This window comes from Pterocles gutturalis, unplaced genomic scaffold, assembly GCF_000699245.1.
Source record: "Pterocles gutturalis isolate BGI_N339 unplaced genomic scaffold, ASM69924v1 scaffold46042, whole genome shotgun sequence".
NCBI classification, from domain to species: Eukaryota; Metazoa; Chordata; class Aves; order Pterocliformes; family Pteroclidae; genus Pterocles; species Pterocles gutturalis.
In genome coordinates, this window is record NW_010117157.1 from 1 (window position 1) to 18,012 (window position 18,012).

The 18,012-nt window shown below is 42.8% G+C and overlaps 1 protein-coding gene across 1 annotated transcript; it reads left to right on the forward strand.

Annotated features, from left to right (window-relative positions):
• Positions 1-5,613: 5,613 nt before the first annotated feature.
• LOC104457620 (transmembrane protein 204-like) lies at positions 5,614-17,419 on the forward strand (the record flags this gene model as incomplete). Its single annotated transcript, XM_010075698.1, has 2 exons — positions 5,614-5,893; positions 17,264-17,419. Coding segments are annotated over exons 1-2 (436 nt in total), but the record flags the coding sequence as incomplete, so codon positions are not given.
• Positions 17,420-18,012: the final 593 nt, after the last annotated feature.

Consider the following 18,012-nt stretch of genomic DNA (forward strand, 5'->3'; position numbering starts at 1 on the left):
ATATAGATATATAAACCCTAATATATGATTTTATATATATAAAAATACAAGAATATATTATTATGCCCCTGTAACATTGTATTATATATAATATACCATAATATATTATTACATCCCTAACACATATATCTACCTGAGTGGGTGGGTGTCCCCTTGTGCCTTGGGCACAGCCTGGGCTGTCAAAAATGGAAATAAATCCAGAAAGTGGGTGAGGTTTTTCTGACCCAACAGTTGGGACAAGGAAACTTCACTCCCCTATAACAAAATAGGAGAGATTCTGAGCAGATTCTCAGCAGCTCAGCCAACGGGACCGCAGTGGATGTACCATTCTGGTGCAAAGTGTTTACTACGAGATTTACCCTCATGTGAACGGTGCCTGGGGTGGGCAGACAAATGCTGCTGGGCACGGGGCACCTCCCTTCCCCAGCCTCCACCCGCTGCCTACGTGCTGCTCCAGGGTGTTTCCTATGCAGAGGAAAAGGATGCGCCAAAGCAGGTGCTGCTTCCTAAGGAAAAGGAACATCTATTACTATTTCTCAGATGTTAATCCCTTGCCTGGACTTCAGTAACTTAAGGTTGCAGCTTCCGATGTGTCAGAATAATGTCATCTGTCTGAAATGCACAACGGGGTGATCCTGACCAGATAACTCATTATGATCAACTTGACATACAACGATTTGATGGACCGGTCATAGTATAAAAGCATCATGCTCTGGACCATAACAGCTTCAGAGGGCTGGGATGTGGTCAGATGAGACAAACTCCATGAGACCTGAGGCTAGTGGGGATGAAAAGCTGATCATTTAGTACTACGGAAAATTTTAAACACATCTATAAAAATGGACACTGATCTTATCTTCAAGCCATTGCAAAACAGAGTTAAAATGTCAAAATCGCTGGCTTACTGTCTCTTGTAACCCAGAAACAACTCAGGACTTGAAAAATATGAAGTTTTCTCTGATGCACCTAAATTAGATGCCTATAAAATGCATTTGTTATATTCTGGTTATGCCTGTTCGGGGGGGACTAAAAGATAACAAGAAACTAAATAAAACATGAAAAGTTGCAACAATTCAATGAGACTCTCAGTAGCGCTAATCATAGTAAGTGTGTGCTTCTCTGAGAAACCTCACGGGCATTCTTCATGAACAATCACCACACTGAAAGCTGTCTAGATGATTCCTAACTCCTCCCTGGCAGAAACAGAATATTTGATAAAGCAACAAACAGAAGATTATCTAAAATATCATATTAGGCTAGATATTAGAAAAAAATTCTTCACTGCAAGAGTGATGAGACATTGGAACAGGCTGCCCAGGGAAGGGGTAGAGTCACCATCCCTGGAGGGGGTCAAGAAACGTGTAGATGTGGTGCTTCGGGGCATGGGTTAGTGGGTTGGGTGGTGTTGGGTTGATGGTTGGACTTGATGATCCGTGAGGTCTTTTCCAACCTTAATGATTCTATGATATTAAATACATAGTTTTGCCCATTTCAAGCTTATCCTACCAAAATCAACACCAAGCTATTGTTCAGTGTGAATTAACTCAACCGAAACTCTTGTGCCCTAAGGAATGCAGCAAGCGCGGCAACTGAAGACATTTCTATGCATTTATCATTAGACAAGTGTTCATTAAGGTGATTTTTTTTTTTTTAAGGATCAGAAGGAGTTCTGGGCTGTTTTGTACAGAAAGCGCAAGACCTCAGGGTGAAGACAGAGAACATCACTGACTGCGAATGTGCCAACAAGAACCATTTGATTAAAACTGTAATAAAAAATAATAACTAAGCCAATTTGGTATGAGCAGGCTAGGAAAATTTACCAGATATTTGCAAAAGTCTTTTAATTTTGTCTTGGTGCAATCTACTCATTTGGGGAATTCCCCAATTTTACATATTTAGATATTGTTATTAGTTGAATAGAATTATAAAAGGCCTTTTGCCTATTAAAAATAATAGAAAAAAGATAGTGCCCTGCATAAACAGCTGCAAACAGAATTTATGAGGTAGTAAATGGGTAAATTCAGTATGGAAGCAACAAGTTATCTCATATAATCTAAATTATTGATATTCTGAAAGTAAAATTATATTTAGATAACTGATTTCTCACCGAGAAAGACCCCAAATGCTTTGTAAGCTGGTACACAAATCGTACAGAGTAACTGAAGCTGCCACTAAGCAGAAGCGCTCTCTAGCACAGAACAATCCACCGGCAAACAGCTGCCTCCAGAGGAGAACATCCACCAGAAATTTTGCCACGGGGAAAAAAGTCATCATGTGCTCGCTGAACTATGGCAGCAATTACTACTGCCTTGCATTGCTCCTCGGATACTCTCCCCTCTGGTGTATTCCCTGGGGGGCTGCCGTGCTGCTGTCCTTCCTGCTCTGTCCCCAGAAACACTCCCATCATCACAAAAAGTCCCAAATGCTGCGTGATATGGCAATTCCCCTCAACAGAGAGACAATATGGACTTAAAATCACACAGCCTTTTCGGAGATGCCCATCGCTAGAGGGATGAACCATCCGATCCAAGGCCACCTTTGTCCCCAGCCCCAGCGCCACCGCCTGGGTTTTACATGGCAGGGAACTGACCCACTTGACTCATCCGCATCCGTTCCCAGCTGCAGCTCACTACATCTGCGGCCACAACAAGAGGCAATCTGGGAGAGAGAAAGAGATTTATTTTTTTTCCTCTGGGAAAGCTGCCTTAAATGCAAACTCATTGACTTGCATGGATTTGCAAATGGAACGTGAAGAAGTTCTCAAGTCAAGTTTCAAGCCACAAAGCAATGGGATGAAGTTTATATTACCTGGTCCCCTTGACGCTCAAATACGAGTATGACTTCGGAAGAATATGGTTTGGTTTTAACGTTGATGGAATTCAAAAAAGAGGTTGAATATTCTCACACCAAATAATTGGTGTGGAAAGACGAAGATGTGACTAAGTTTTAAATGATTAGACTCTTTATGAAATACAATTGCAGTATTTTTTTTACATGTAACATGCAAACAAAGTTTGTGCCTTTCTGCAGTACATGCTCAGGCTTCAACAAATCACAAAAATCAAAGCCAGGAGGGGTCAGAAGCAGGCGTGCAACTGGGTAGAAGAGATTTTCCCTGAAGGTGAATCCCTCCTGGCATTATCTGTATATGAACACCATCTGCCTTCCACTGAATCACAGGCTTTAAAATAATAACAAATAATCCATGGGTAATAAAATATGCGAACAGTTGTTGTTATTGTTAGGAAGTTTCTTTGAAGAATGGCAGACACCAGTGTGTTATTTATATTGAAACTTCTAAAACCTGAGATGTATAGAAACATGACCCATCACAGGAAAAAAAGAAACCAAAGATGCTGCACTGCTGTCAGAGTACGAAGATGCTTGAAGTAACTAAAGCTTCATCCATTTAAGGATTTAAAGCGAACCAAGCGCACAGAGGAGGGGTGAATTCACAGCCAGATTTGCACATTCAATTCCAATAGCCAAAACCTAATTAGAGGGGCATATGAACTTCCTTGAAATATTTTCCACTCCTCAGCAACAAGTCTTAGAAAATAAAACATTGACCTTCAAGAAATTTCCCACCAGTTTGTCTACGTGTATTGGGTCAGGATGCATCTGCTGACTAAGTGCAAAGTAGCTTAGCTGGTAAGACAGAACTGCTATAAAATTAATTCAGTTTCTATTCTAATTTTATTAATTACGCTGATGGGAACTCTTGTGCCAACACCTTGGGTGGGGTCGGCGTGGTGCAGCTGCGCCCAGTGATGCAGGTACTCTGCCCTGGCTTCTCACAGCTCCCTCTCCAGGCTGTTGACAAGAATGTCCCACCTTCATGTCACAACAGACCAGCCAATCCTACACCTGCTGCAGTATTTTTTCAGCCTAAAGAATCTTGTCAGGCTCAGCTCAAGGAAGGGCAGTTAACACCGGCAGTGGGGCGATGCCCATGGGATCGCTGCCCCCAGTCCCACGGCAGGACCTGCTGTGGCTGCTGATGGAAACACGAAACAGCAAACAGCCATCTGGAGAGCCGGTCTCTGCAAAACCCCTCTGCAAACATCATGCTCAGGGATGGTTTGAAATGTCAACAAATCCGTTTAATTACAAGAGCTGCTTTCCTCATGGCTTTTGCAGCGCCGGTGCTGTGGTCCTGCCCTGCTGCGTGGGAGCCCATTCTGTACGGGACTGTGAACAGGGACATTATGTGAAGCAACTTGCAGAAGCTTTGCCATCCTCTGGGCACTGATGGGAGGCAGGCAGCATCCTGAGGGACGTGGCAGAGGCTCACAGCAAAGCGGGACGTGGGGCTGGGGGCTGTGCCAGCCCCGCACAGTCGCAATGCAGCGTTTTTCAAATTCATCCACATCACAACACTTACAACTGCCTTTCCAGACATCCCCAAATTATTTTGTTTATCAGGTTGAGAATCTCGAGATTTTGTGGTTTCTATTTATCTGCTTCGAGGGTTGCAGAGAGGAACAGGGACATCGGTGGACAGCCCCTGCTTTCATCATGCTGCTCGACAGCTAACCCCAACTGTTTTGCTTTCAGTAAAAAGCATTTCAAAATCACTCTCCTCAATCCTTTTGTGCAGATCTGATGCTCCGAGGGTTGAGGCTGTGGATTTTTTATTTTTTTTTTAGTTTATCAAGGACCTCTGATTTGCTCCCGGGGCTCCCCGGCAATGCGCAGCGCCAGAGGGGAGGAGGAGTGAGCCGGGGAGGGGGCTCTCCGAGGGGAGGAGGTACAACTTTAGAAGTCTCCATAGTCTTTTTCCTTTCAGGAAACACATCCTGTTAATGTTTGACTGCTGTGGCAGTGGCTCTGTTTGTTGCAGTCCGACTACGCCCTGAGGCTAACCAAAAACAGCCACAAAAAACAGACATTTCCTCTTCGTGGAGAGGTGGGGGGGCCTTTTCCTCACAGCAGTGGCTGTTCTCTGGTCCCCGCACTCGCAGCTCGGATCTTCAGAGAGGGACACGGCAGAGCAAACTCCTCGAGGCATTCCAAACTTGCCAAACTCCTTTGGGATGCCAGCATCCACCTCCAGTTTGGCTTGGCTTTGAGAAAATGGTATTTGTCACCGTTTGCGGGATATTCTGAAATTTGCACCCGAAAAAAAAAAAATCAAAAGGCTTTCAGAGCAGTGCTGATTGATTTGGAGGACCCGGCGCACTTGGCACACTGCTGGCGAGCATCCCTGCCTCTGCCCCAGCAGCGGCTCTGACTCTCCAGCCTCGAGACTGGATTCTTTCTGGATTCTCCTCATCTCCCAAGGAATGGACCTCCCTATCGTTCAGTTCATCGCAGGACTGGCATTACTTATCAAAGTGCAAGAAGGTGGATAAGCCAAAGCTGGGAAGGACCTAAAAAAGCTTCTTTGTGTTCTTATTTTATGGAATTCTCCTATCTACCTCGCAAAATTCTCATTTCCTTGATCAGAAACGCCTCTGGAGTTGACTTTGAGAATGAACGGTGATGTCCTCTAGCCATTCGTAACATCCTAGCCAAGCTGCCTCTGTTTCAAGTCCAATTTCAATGTGCTGCAGCTGATTGAGACCTTGTGTCTTCTGCAAATAGAGACTGGCAGCAAGCTGACGGTCAGATATGACTGTCCAGAAACTGGTAGCCACAGCTGTGTTGGTAGCCCTGGTCTCACTTATCCTTAACAACGCAGCTGCCTTTACTCCCAACTGGGTGTACCAGACGCTGGAGGACGGGCGTAAGCGCAGCGTGGGGCTCTGGAAGATGTGCTGGCTGGCAGAAAAGAGCAGAGGAGGTGCAAGCACCAGTGCCAGGCACGGGCAAGGGGAGGAGCGCGAGTGTGAAGCCCTGGGCTGGGGTTCAGAGTCAGCTGGGTTCCAGGAGTCACGCAGCACTGTCAAACGTAAGTTCCATCTCTTGTCTTCTCTGCTTAGGCCAGGTCACGACTGATATGGTGTACCTGGTCCCCGGGAGATGTAGAGCCTAGTAAAGCATCCTGAAATCATTGTTAACCCTCTGATTCTAAACATCTCTTAACATTCATCCCCAAATAAATTAATTTAGGAAAATAAGAATAATATGTCCACCAGTGATGAACTAAACTCCTCCTCCCCAAAAGCAATAATCTGCATTGCGCTGTCTGGTTTATACAGCGTGTGGAACGAGGTACTTTGAAAAAACAACATGTGAAGTTTAAGTCCAAAGCTTTGAGACATCTGCTGCTCGCTTTTCCTTCTTGGGTTCCTGCTATAGCACATCCTTTCCTGCTCAGTGCATTAAACCCCAACCACATGTGCTCTGAATACCATAAAATAATAAAAAAAAACCACAAACAACCAAAGTAAGTATCCAGATGCCATGCTAAATTATTTCTCCCTTCTATTTACTTTTGTTGGAAGTGCCAGGAGTGGAAAAGCCAGAAATAGTTTTTGTAAAAACCTGTAAAATTGAGATAGGCCTTAATATATGAAACTGTTCTTGGTGAAAAAAAACTGTTAGTATACCACTTGGGGAAAATGACAATCAGTAAGCATGGTGTATTTCTCATTTTGCAAATTCACAGTTGTGGGATCTGAAGAATGCACATAGTTTAAACTGAGCTAGTTAAAATGTTCCGATAAGATGGAACCTGTAAGCCAATTTTGAGAATTACAAAGCTGAATAATAAAAAAGTGCACCTTACCCCATTCATTATGTTAGTGGTGCAAGCCTGCTCTCATTAATAAACTAGAGCAGAACTGTGATACTGCAGGCAACCGGCAAAGGCTGCAGGTAACGGGCAAAGGCTGCAAGCAGCAGTGCCTTGGGGGCCATTCCTTTGGCCAAATCAAAGCTTTAACTGCATCCTTCAAGGAATTGAATTGAACAGAACAAATGTCTATAAAGTTCGTGCCTGGACAGACACTAGGATTTTCCAGAGATTTTAACAGTGCCCTTAAACAGCCATGGTGCCTCTGAAGGACAGGAGCATTAGTAACATGAGTGATTTCAGACAGATTTTTTTTTTTTTTTTCCTCCATGGTTTGAAATGGGAAGAAAGAGCAAAATGCTCTGCTCCTCCTCAAAGTCTCTTATATCCCTCTGGAGACAAAGCCAAAGAAATATGAGAGGAATTTCTTTTAAAAAAAATGTTTTAATGGGGACCCATTCCATATGATGTTTTCCAACAAAAGTCTGCAGTAACATTTTTTTGTACATTTGCTAACATTAAACCTGCATGAATCACAAACAGAAAACTTCTAAACTGTTCTAAAGCCCTAAACCTAACTTTCTTTTTTACTTGAAAGAACTTCTGTAATGACAAATAATTATAGAAAGGACTACACTGTTGAAAAAGTTCCTTCATGTGTATCTGCAACTTCACCACTGGAATCACTGCCCCAATTAATATTTATAACCCATGTCCTCACTTGAAAAACATGCATCCCATTAATTAATTTTAGAAGTGCATGTTCTATATTCAACATCTAGAATGAGCTCCTGCAGACTGCATGTGGCTCCTGCAGCACTTTAAAGCACTCCAACTTAGATTTCTTGCTGTGCACAGGTCAGAAGATGGGTGGTGCTATAAAGACTGGCACAGACGCAGCAGTTTCACAGCAGAATTGTATGGACAGCAATTTCTTATGTCAAATAGAAGCAAAATGGGATAGAAAATGTTAACATTTAAAAGTAATAATTATAACATGATCGAGTCCCCAGCAGAATTCTCTAACAAGCACTCTTAAAAATTCTAACTTAAAGGAGGATTTTGAAGCACAATGACTCAGTTTGTATAGGAATAAAGCATCCATTCACTGTTCAATCTGAGGGCAAGCAGTCAGCAAATGGCCAATTCTGAATCTTTATAAAGCATTTAAAAGAAAATCTCACCTCCTCAGCTGCGCCATGACAAACTAAGGAGGAAAGCAATCTGTTGCACGTAGTTATAAGATATGTATGTTTCCATGGATGGTACACATCGATAATTAGAGCCTGATTCTGCATCCATATTTTTGTCATTTTAAAGAATTTCTCTAATGTTTTTTTAGTCATATATATGGCAATCCTCCTCTGTCAGTTGCAGATAAATCACAAACATGTACATGTGTGGATGTACATACATACAAAAAATACCTTTCTGAACAAATAAATTCCTCCCTCACTGGTAAGAGGTAGCATGCAGTGTTTTGGACACCATTTGTAGTACAATAAATAGAAAATATGTTCTTCCAATAGCAATACATGAAAGGCCACCATCTCGCTCATCAAAAAAATGTATTTTTATATATATACACACATATACATTTGGGGGGCAAGTTATTTATCTTGCAGTTCAACAGAAAAACTGTAAAACCTTTGAGAATTTGCTTTTCCATGTACTGATGACTTCCATACAAGTAGTATGTAGACAGCAGCAACTAAATGCACTACTATAGGCAGAGAGAAGCACGTTCTTAAAACCTATTTTTCACTGACTTTCACTGCCTGCTCTCTCTCCCATTGAAATCAAGGGCAAAGCTCCTTTGCAGGGGACACAATAAAGCTGGGGTGGTTTTATTTTCCCCTCATCACGTACACAGCTCAAGCAAAATGCTTTGTAAGAAAAATGATGGAAGTAGCTCATTGCGTCAGGACTTGCACGTACTTGAACTAAAAATTAACTACAGCAAATCGAAACAAATGGTAATGGAAGTTTTGTGTGTTTTGGGTAAAAGTCCCAGTAAATGATCTGGCCGGGAATGAACAGAAACAGCCCATGTGAGAGGGCACGGCTGCCAAAAGCCTCTCTGCAAAAGTCCGATTCCACACCAAACACCTCTCTGATCCCATTCCCCACTAACAGGACATCTGTGTGAATTATCTCACCGTAACACAAACCACTGGAGCAGGAGGAAAACTAAGGTGCTTTGCTTTCAAATCCTATGATGTAAACACCGCATCAAGGGTGTTAAAGTGCCAGTAAAGGACCGCTGGTATAAACACCAAGGGACAGAAAGGACAAGGGGAGGTTACAAATGCTGCAGCAATGAGACCCTGTGGGAAAAAAAAAAATAGAAATAGGAAAAGAAATCCAGGGACAGGAGTAAATTATATTAAGAATATTCTATGGAAATAAAGCGTCTCAATGTGAACTATTTCAACAAGGCAGAACACAAGAAACCTGGATGACTTTGGTCCCAGGGGAGCACACCTCCGCTCTGTTCTTCAAGCTCCAGCCTCACAGCTCCTGGAAGGGGGAGATGTCAGGCCCTTCCATCTGTCTTTATCCACTTCTGTCTTTCTCTCCTCACTGTGTGGTCCATGCACCCTTCTTAAAACGACCTGTGATGCTACAAAGCTTCTGGGAGGGAGTTCAAATGACTACCAGCAAGAGAATACCTGGGTTTGAAGTGGAAGGTTTGGGAGGGGAGGGGATGGGTTTTTTCCTATGGATTAAGCTGCGGTAGCAGGAGTCCAACAAGTACAAGCTGAGGGATGCAAGCGTGATGACGGGTGAGATAGTTCCGTTTTTTAGTGGCAACAACCTATCAGATGTTAAATCTTTGCTTATGCAGAGAATCGGAGCCCAGTTCTGAGGACACCACTCAGTGTTTTTCTAACATGGACAAACCATTAGATGATACAAACCTAAAAGCTTCACCGAGGACGCATGGGGCACATCCCCTCTCCAAAACACCCGCAGGAAGCCTGGCCAGGTCGCCTCCCTCTCCTGTCACATGAGTGAGGGCAAAGACAGTGCCAAAGGTGATGGAGACGCAGTTTCAGGGCTGTTGCAGAATTTCAGAAGATTGCGCTCTTGCCTGCATCTCTTAACCATTCAAAAAAAGACCACACGTAGTAGAAGCATGCACTTGGTCAGATCTGGGGAAGGACAGCGTGTTGGGAGTACTCGGTACTCGGCTCTGTGCCTGCTTGGTACATGAGCAGACACAGCACACCGAGCGATGAGCGTCGTGGAGGGACACGCAAGCTAGAACACATCAGCACCACCAGCGACGCCCTCTCAGAGCACACCAGACCTACTCAAAGCCACTGCTCCCTACGTCCTGGCCCAGCACCAGGCCGGTAATCCCGTGTGGCACTGTGTGAGCACACCAGATGACTTGGAATCAGGTTAGGGATTTTAACCCCGCTGCACGGTACAAATATGCCCTTAAGCCCCGCTGTGCTATGGGCTATCTCCGGGCGGACAGACGGAGCTGATTTATTCATTAGCCAAGGTCACAGTCTGTCCTTTTTTGTCTAAAGAACATGACACACAATGTGGAAACGCAGGAATTAGGGAAGGGTTTAAAAAGATATAAAAACCTCGCTTGCTTCTTTGGGGCTCCAGAAGACATGACCAAAAGCCCAGCAGCGGGAAGCGCATACCAGCTACAGATGTACAGAGCAAGGCAGCTCTTGTTAATGGTAGTTCTTACAAGGAGGTGTAACCAGTGCCAGGGAGAGGCACAGGACCACGAGCAGCTACGTAACTGCCATAGGGAGTGCAATGACACGACTGCCGTAGGGACCAAATGCAAACCCCTGTCCACCCTACGCGTGTGACTGATACAACCACACGGACACTGTACGAAATACAGCCGCTACGGCAGGATGCTGCTCCCTGTGGGAACGCAGAGCTGACATTTGCTCGCAGAAGCAATACTTCACTTGGGTGCCTGTGTCCACTCTATTTACACAGATTTCAAATGTCCACAGATTTCCCGGGAATTTGGGTGGATGGAAGGCAGGCTGAGGCCAGCAGCTCAGCATGTTGCAGACACATGTTACTTTTTCTATACATACGGATCAGGAAAGGAGGGCTGCCCAAAAAAAAGCCCAAAACCATACTATATACATGGCTTCCTTGTAAACTGCTCGGACTGTTACACAGAGATGGAGGCAGTGCAGACAGCTGGCACTTCAGGGCTTGTGATTCCCCCTAACATCTGCAATGTGATCAATATTTAAATAAGTTAAATTACTTGTTTAATGGTAGAGGCCAATGGGGGTGAATTGTAAGAGGTCTGGCTCTTCAATTAGAGTGAATGCTCATTGTAATGTGGATTTTTCTGTGCTAGGTACTTCTTTTGGAAAAGTTCAAAACTTTTTGGGATTCCGGATAGGAAAATGAACCTAACAGAGGTTTCAATACAGAACCTTCACACACGTTGCACAGAAATATTACCAGAGAAACCAATGTTTGATTACTCTCCTTATGGAGACTTTGAATTCAATTAAAGCATTAAGAGTGAAAATGGCTATGGAGATTTTGAAAAATTTCAGATTAAATGCATTTATTACAGCCACCAACATAGAATACTCTACTCATGTTTATAAACAGGCAAACCGTAACATGGAGACAGCTAACATCTCAACAGGAATGAGGTAACAGCCTTGTCTGTTAAAGGTGATGGCTGTATAGAAGCGTTCTCAATGCTCCTCACCTTTCAAACTCAGCATTTAACCACAAGCACTTATGTTGAAAATGGTTGATGTAGCTATGTCTTCACTCCAAAAGTAACTGAAGCTGTTAAAAAAAACCCAACCAACCACGCTCTGCTCTCCCCAAACAAGACCTGTGTGCCTTTAAAATTAAATATCCAAATATGAAGTTTCACACTCAGAACTGAGTTCAAAGTTCCAAAATACCTAAAGGGATGGATGATTTCACTAGTTTGTCACATCAGAACGTTCTTTTAATTGTGCCAAAATAGACCGGTTTCTCCTCCTCCCCCTTTTTTAACTATTTTTTTAATTGAAAAAGCATAAATTGCATACTTCAGAAAGCTACCCAGGAGATTAAACCAAGCAAAGTAAGTGACTGTTCTCATTTGTAAGATATCCATCCAGCAACAGAACATTTTGAGGACTCCTTGTAGCTGAAAGCTCCGTGGCTGCTCACAGAGATTTAAAAAGAAAAGAGAGAAGGAGACACTTTCATTTCCAGGATGGAGTCCTCTCCTTACAATAAGACAGGCAAACAACATCCTCATGTGGAAAGGGTACCCACTGAGGCAGAAAAAACTAGATTCAGATCCATTTCACTTTTCAGAAATTCGTGTATGTTGAGACCATCAAAAGAGATGTGTAGCAGAGGCAATGCTTTCACTGCATCTTCCCACAGCCCCAGTTACACAGTCTTGCCAAGGTGCACTTAGGGCCGACATTTCTTTTAGGCTTTTTTTTTCCCCACAAACACCTTTAAAGTGTTTCAATATATTTCCTAATTCATAGTCCAAAAAACAGCTCAAGAGGTTAACAACATAAATACCACAAATTTAAATCAACAGAAGAAATGAAATGCCCAAAGACTTCATAAACAGGGCACAAGTTTAGCATGATGCTGACTGCTAATAGGTAATTACAGTAATTCTATTTATTATCCTTATAATCTCTTAACTATTTTAACAGTGAGTGCTGAATCTCCTATGTCTATGCTGCAAGAAGCAGCATAGTTGTACTTTGCATTTTCATAGTGCTCTTGCTATTGCAGGCACAGGTCCAGCTGTGCTCCATGTCAGCTGCGGAGACTGTTTCTGCACATCTGGTCTTTGCTGACAACGCTGACATCCAAAGCAAGAGGAACACACACTCTCTTGCCAAAAGTTTGGCTGAAGTGGATTTTTTTAGAATTATAAAAAAGAGTTTCTTTTAAAATTATTTATTAATACAGAATTCAGTTCTCCAGGTTGGAACTCAACTTCATTAACAGGAAAACCATAAATAAGAGCTAGCAAGACAGAAGTCAGACAGAGAGCTGGGCTGAACGGCACCAAGTCAGCCAAAGCACTACTTCATGTGCTGGATGCATCAGAGCTCCTGTGGAAAAAGCAGTATAAGCCCATTTAGGTAAAAGTGTACGATTCTGGCTTTTCCCAGTGTTTGGATAATTGGCTTTGCATTTCTGAAGTCCCTATAACATGGATTTTAAAAATTACTCCAAAAGGCTGAAAAAGGAGAACTCTGCTATACAAAACCATGCGCTAAGCCCAGCCTGAATCACGGGCAGGCTTCAGATCTTTAGGTTAATGCACAGGCGTAACTGTTCCTTATTTTCCAAATGGCTCAGTGACTGGGACAAGAGCGAGAAGACATCCAGCAAGCACTCAGAGCCTGGACAGAACAAACTCTGCTCTGTCTGCTCAGGTGCTCAAGTTGTGCCAGGGGAGGTTTAGGCTGGATATTAGAAAAAAATTCTTCACTGCAAGAGTGATCAGGCATTGGAACAGGCTGCCCAGGGCAGTGGTGGAGTCACCATCCCTGGAGGGGGTCAAGAAACGTGTAGATGTGGTGCTTCGGGACATGGGTTAGTGGGTTGGGTGGTGTTGGGTTGACGGCTGGACTTGATGATCCTTGAGGTCTTTTCCAACCTTAACGATTCTGTGATTCTACGATCACGGTGGCTGGATGAACACATGCAAAGACTGTCATCACGGTTGTGGCATATCCACTGCTCTGTGCCAACAGAGCCATGATGTGAGGAACATGCCTAGCACTGCTGGGCTTTCAGAGGATTTCCTTGTCGGCTATAGTTTTGTTAAGGCAGTGTGTACTAAGACTTACCAAACTACTTACTGGAGTGAATATTAATAGAATGGCAGGAGAAGCATCCTTTCTCTCAGGATAACACCTCAGCAAAACATCAAGTTCCATAGGAAAACTCTGTACTCAGTTAAAATCTCTGGATTATGTTAGAGAAAATCTAATTACTGACCCAGTTAATTAGATTTTAACAGCAGAATATGCTCTCAGCCTGCAGACACCCATCCCAAGATAATGAAGTCTATCAAGGTTATAAGCAACTGAAAATGGGTTCTGACAACAATAAGTGAAGCAACTGAAGCACAAGGAGCATCACCAGTTCTGTCCATAATTATTTAGAAACCTTTATTTCAGAAACACAACCATTTATCCCCTGTTCCAGAATAAAGTCACATATGAACTTTAAGCATGTATGAAGACAATCGGCTACACCTCACAATGTATACTCAATAATTCACTGAATAAGTAATCAATAAATAAACTCAAGAACCATAAAAAGGAAAGAGCACTGATAGAATACTTTTTAAAAAATTCCTTTCATCACAAATATAGCAACCATTGAATTCCTCCTATAAAGTCTGCCTTTTTATATTGACAGTGAAAAAACATTAACAACTAAATAATGTTTAAAAAGTAAGTCAAAGATAAAAAGGCATTACACTCAGAACTCCAGTTGGTTGGAATAAATTTTAAAATCGATACCTAAAAGGGTAGCTTTTGGCTAAAGAAAACTGAAGTTAAACATAACCAAAGTAGTTGTTTAACACCAAAACAATCAACAGAAACCAGCGAGCAAGTCTCCTCAAGGAGATTTAAGGTATGGATAAACTGGCAGATGAAATCAACTTAGCAGCAGCTTGAAGCGGTTCTGTCCTTCAGCTAAGCAAAACACATTCTTGCCCATCTCATCACCAAGTCCAAGCAGCATTTCTCAGAGGTAATGCATTTGGTGTCCCACAGCAGGGACCCACTAACAGTGGCTCCCAGTCAGCTCCTGCAGCCTGGCTGACAGCCAGGGAAGGGTGAAGCCAGGGTGAGATGTTCCCAGTCACAAACACACCCTCACCAGGCTCCTCCCCGGGGCTGCTAACCTCATCAGTTACAGAACCTGGACTTCAGTTTGCACCACAATTTTTCTTCACCAAAAGTGGTATTTCTCAGGGGAGGTTTTAGACAAATGTTAAAATATCTTGGGCCATTTAATTTCCTTCATACACACTCTGTGCTTCAATCAGTCAAAAGCTGGAATTCCCACCTACAATTGTTTTTCCCCTATCCGTAGACAGAACAGGGGAAGAAAACCTCACGTTCTAGGCAATTAGTATAATCTGATTTTTCAGTGAGATCATCCTTCCTCATTATCCCAAAACACTGCAAATTACTCTCTGATCTGCCTAGCCTACTGCTGCAAAGCAGAAAGAGTCCTGGGGCTACCGTGGAACAGTACAAAACCAAATTGCTGCTTTGCAAATAACAAAATCAAATCAACATTTCTAATCCAGATGAATACAGCTGGTCTAGGAAGTGAGCAAGACAACAAGGAATTTGAATTGGTCTCATCCCTGGAGTTTGGGATTTGACCCTTGACTGATCACTGGGTTTCAAACAGAGCGGAATTCATTTGCCAGTACCCCCAGCTGTGCAAGAGACCCAGCTGGAGACCCTGCCCCCTACTTCTCAGAGTAAACTGGGATCAAGAGGGGCTTCCAGAAGGAAAAACTCCAAGAGGCTAGCATTTTATATTGCTGAACAACAGCTGCTTAGAGCAGAGTTTTGGAGCCATTCAGTGTCTACCCCCTTCCAGTTCTCAACAGCCAAGTTGCATCTCAAGGGAAATGAAGGAATCTGGAGATACTGGGGATTGCCCTCCTCGTTCACCTACAGCAGACACACACAAAGCAATAAACCCCTCCTGCAGTGTCCAGTTCTGTTGGAAGCGTCCACCTCTAGCTATAGAAAACTCCTTACACAGTTAAACTTCGGGAGAGAGGCGACATTAACAATAGTGAGTCCAAAACAAAAAAAGTGGGACACCCAAAACACCTACATCACAACAGTCTCGGACAATAGATTCTAGAAGCTAATGGTTAACGCAAATGCCATCAGTAACTGTGCGGACATTATAATCATTATGAACCTCTTGTTTCACAAACCGTGGCAAACACAAATCGTTCCACAAAAGCTGATGAAGTCTGCAACAGGCTCAGAAAGTTCCAGTGGGATCATGGCTACTGTAAATGAAGCAGAGATGTTTGAAATGGTTGAACGGATTTTAAAAAGCCCTTTTTGTTGTCCTTCACAGTGCTGGCCAGCTTGAACTCTAATTGAGCTCTGGCAGAACGAATTTTCTCCCTGTAGTCCTCCCATGTCACCTGTCCTTGCTTCCAATGTCCGTACACTTTCCTTTTCCACCCAAGTTCTAGAAGTAGATCTAGAAGAAGATCCCTGCTCAGCCAAGCCATCCTTCTGCCCCACTTCCATGACTTCCGACACTTTGGAATTGCTTGCTCCTGTGCTCCTAAGAGGTGGCTCTTAAAAAGTGACCAGCATTCATGGACCCCAATACCTTCAAAAGCAGACTCCCAGAGGACTTTTCTAACTAGGTCCTACAGCAGCCCAAAGTCTGCTCTACTCAAATCCAGCACTGAAGCTTTGCGGGCAGTTTTTCTTCTATTGCCAATGACTTCAAACTCAACTACTTCGTGGTCACTCTCACCAAGCCAGCCACCAATCACCACTTTGCCCACAAACTATGAATCTAGGAGGGTACCTTTCCTAGTCAACTCCCTTAGTACCTCCACTAAGAAGTTATCTTCAACGTGCTTCAGTTGAAGATAACTGGACCTGCCTGCTGTATGATATTCCCAGTTGATGTCTGAGAAGTTAAAATCACCCATAAGGCCAAGAACAGTTGAACTACAGATATCTCCTAATTCCTTGTAGAATAATTCATTGGTGGCATCGTCCTGGCTGGGTGGTCAACAGTAGACTCAACAACATCCACTAATATAGATATGAGGTGATATATATATATTTTTAAAAAGTTAGCTTTTTACTTATACATGTAAATTATGCCATAACACCTCATTCAGAATGGCCAAGCATTGACATTGTCATTGTAACTGTTTCCCTCGGTACACAGAAACAAATACAAGGGTATTTCCTGTGCATCCAAAAGATTAACAAATGTTAAAAGAAAGAGAAGTTAAGAACACTCTATACAAAGCTCCCTTAAACCAAGAAGATGTTAGGATTAACATCCACAGGATGTTTTCTAGGACAATACAGATGGACTAGGTAAAAAAGAAATTCAGGGTATTACAGATTTGTCTTTGGGACAATTATTATTTTAGGGCCCTGAAAACCTATTTACGAACTAAGGTTCCATTTCAATCAGTGCCACACAAAAGCACAACAAACACTATTCCTCCCCCAAACAATTCTGCCTACTAATAATAGACAGAATCTTCATAGGGCAAAAGTCAAGCACCTCCAGCAGGCCATCCTTGGAAATCAGCTAATTGTTTTATACAGGATCATTTTGCACTGAAGCAATCATTAAGGGATGCTGTGAAACTAAAGGAAAGATTCAATACACATCCCAGGGAATGCAGTTAGAGCAAGGGACTGCTGGGAGTAGGAATAGTGTCTTGAGAAGAATTTTTTATGGACTGACAAATTTTACATACCTGCTCAGCCAGGATATTCTTTTTCCCAATTTTATCTCATTTTAACTTTCTGCTTACTTCTTATGTTTCCCTAGTGCAGTTTGACATGATGCGTGCTTGTAACCTCATCGCCACTGTTGCTCTGACTGCTGGCCAGCTCATCTTCGTCCTGGGCCTGATGGAGCTCCCCATCATCTCTCAGGATACCCAGTGGTGGGAGGAGGCCATAGCTGCCGTGTTCCAACTTGCCAGTAAGTCCATTTCTTTTTACTGATGGAAAAATACCTAGTCTCTGTTAAATCCAGGTGGAAAAGTGTTTCTTTCTTTATAAATCTTTCAAGTGACAAAGACTAGCAAAAAGTCTTAAATCTAAAAGTAAGCTCATTGTCTCTTAAAAGCTCTCCCCATGAGATTCTGCAGTACATGAGTAGAAGCTTTTATCTCGGAAATATCAGAAGGCATCTTCTGCCAACCAAGCAAAACAAGCCTTTATTATTTCCTATGAAACCAGGAAGGCAAACACGAAAGTAATAAACTGGATGCAATGTAATCCCACAATTTAGTGAGATGAAATATACCAAAGGAACTGTGTGAAAGCAGAGCAGAACAGCCGAGCACATTTTTGAAGTCTTGCTGAAACATGATTATTTGCTTTCAGCTAACTGAATTTTACTCAATAACCATCAGCTGGATTTTGATAGACAGATAAGTAGCAATCTAGCAAAGAAAGCTGAATTCCTGAATTCATAACATTGACTGCTACAAATAAAATTCCCAAAATAATTCTGATGGGGCAGACTGCATACAGAAATGAATGAGGAAGGGAGGAAATGGTGTTATCACT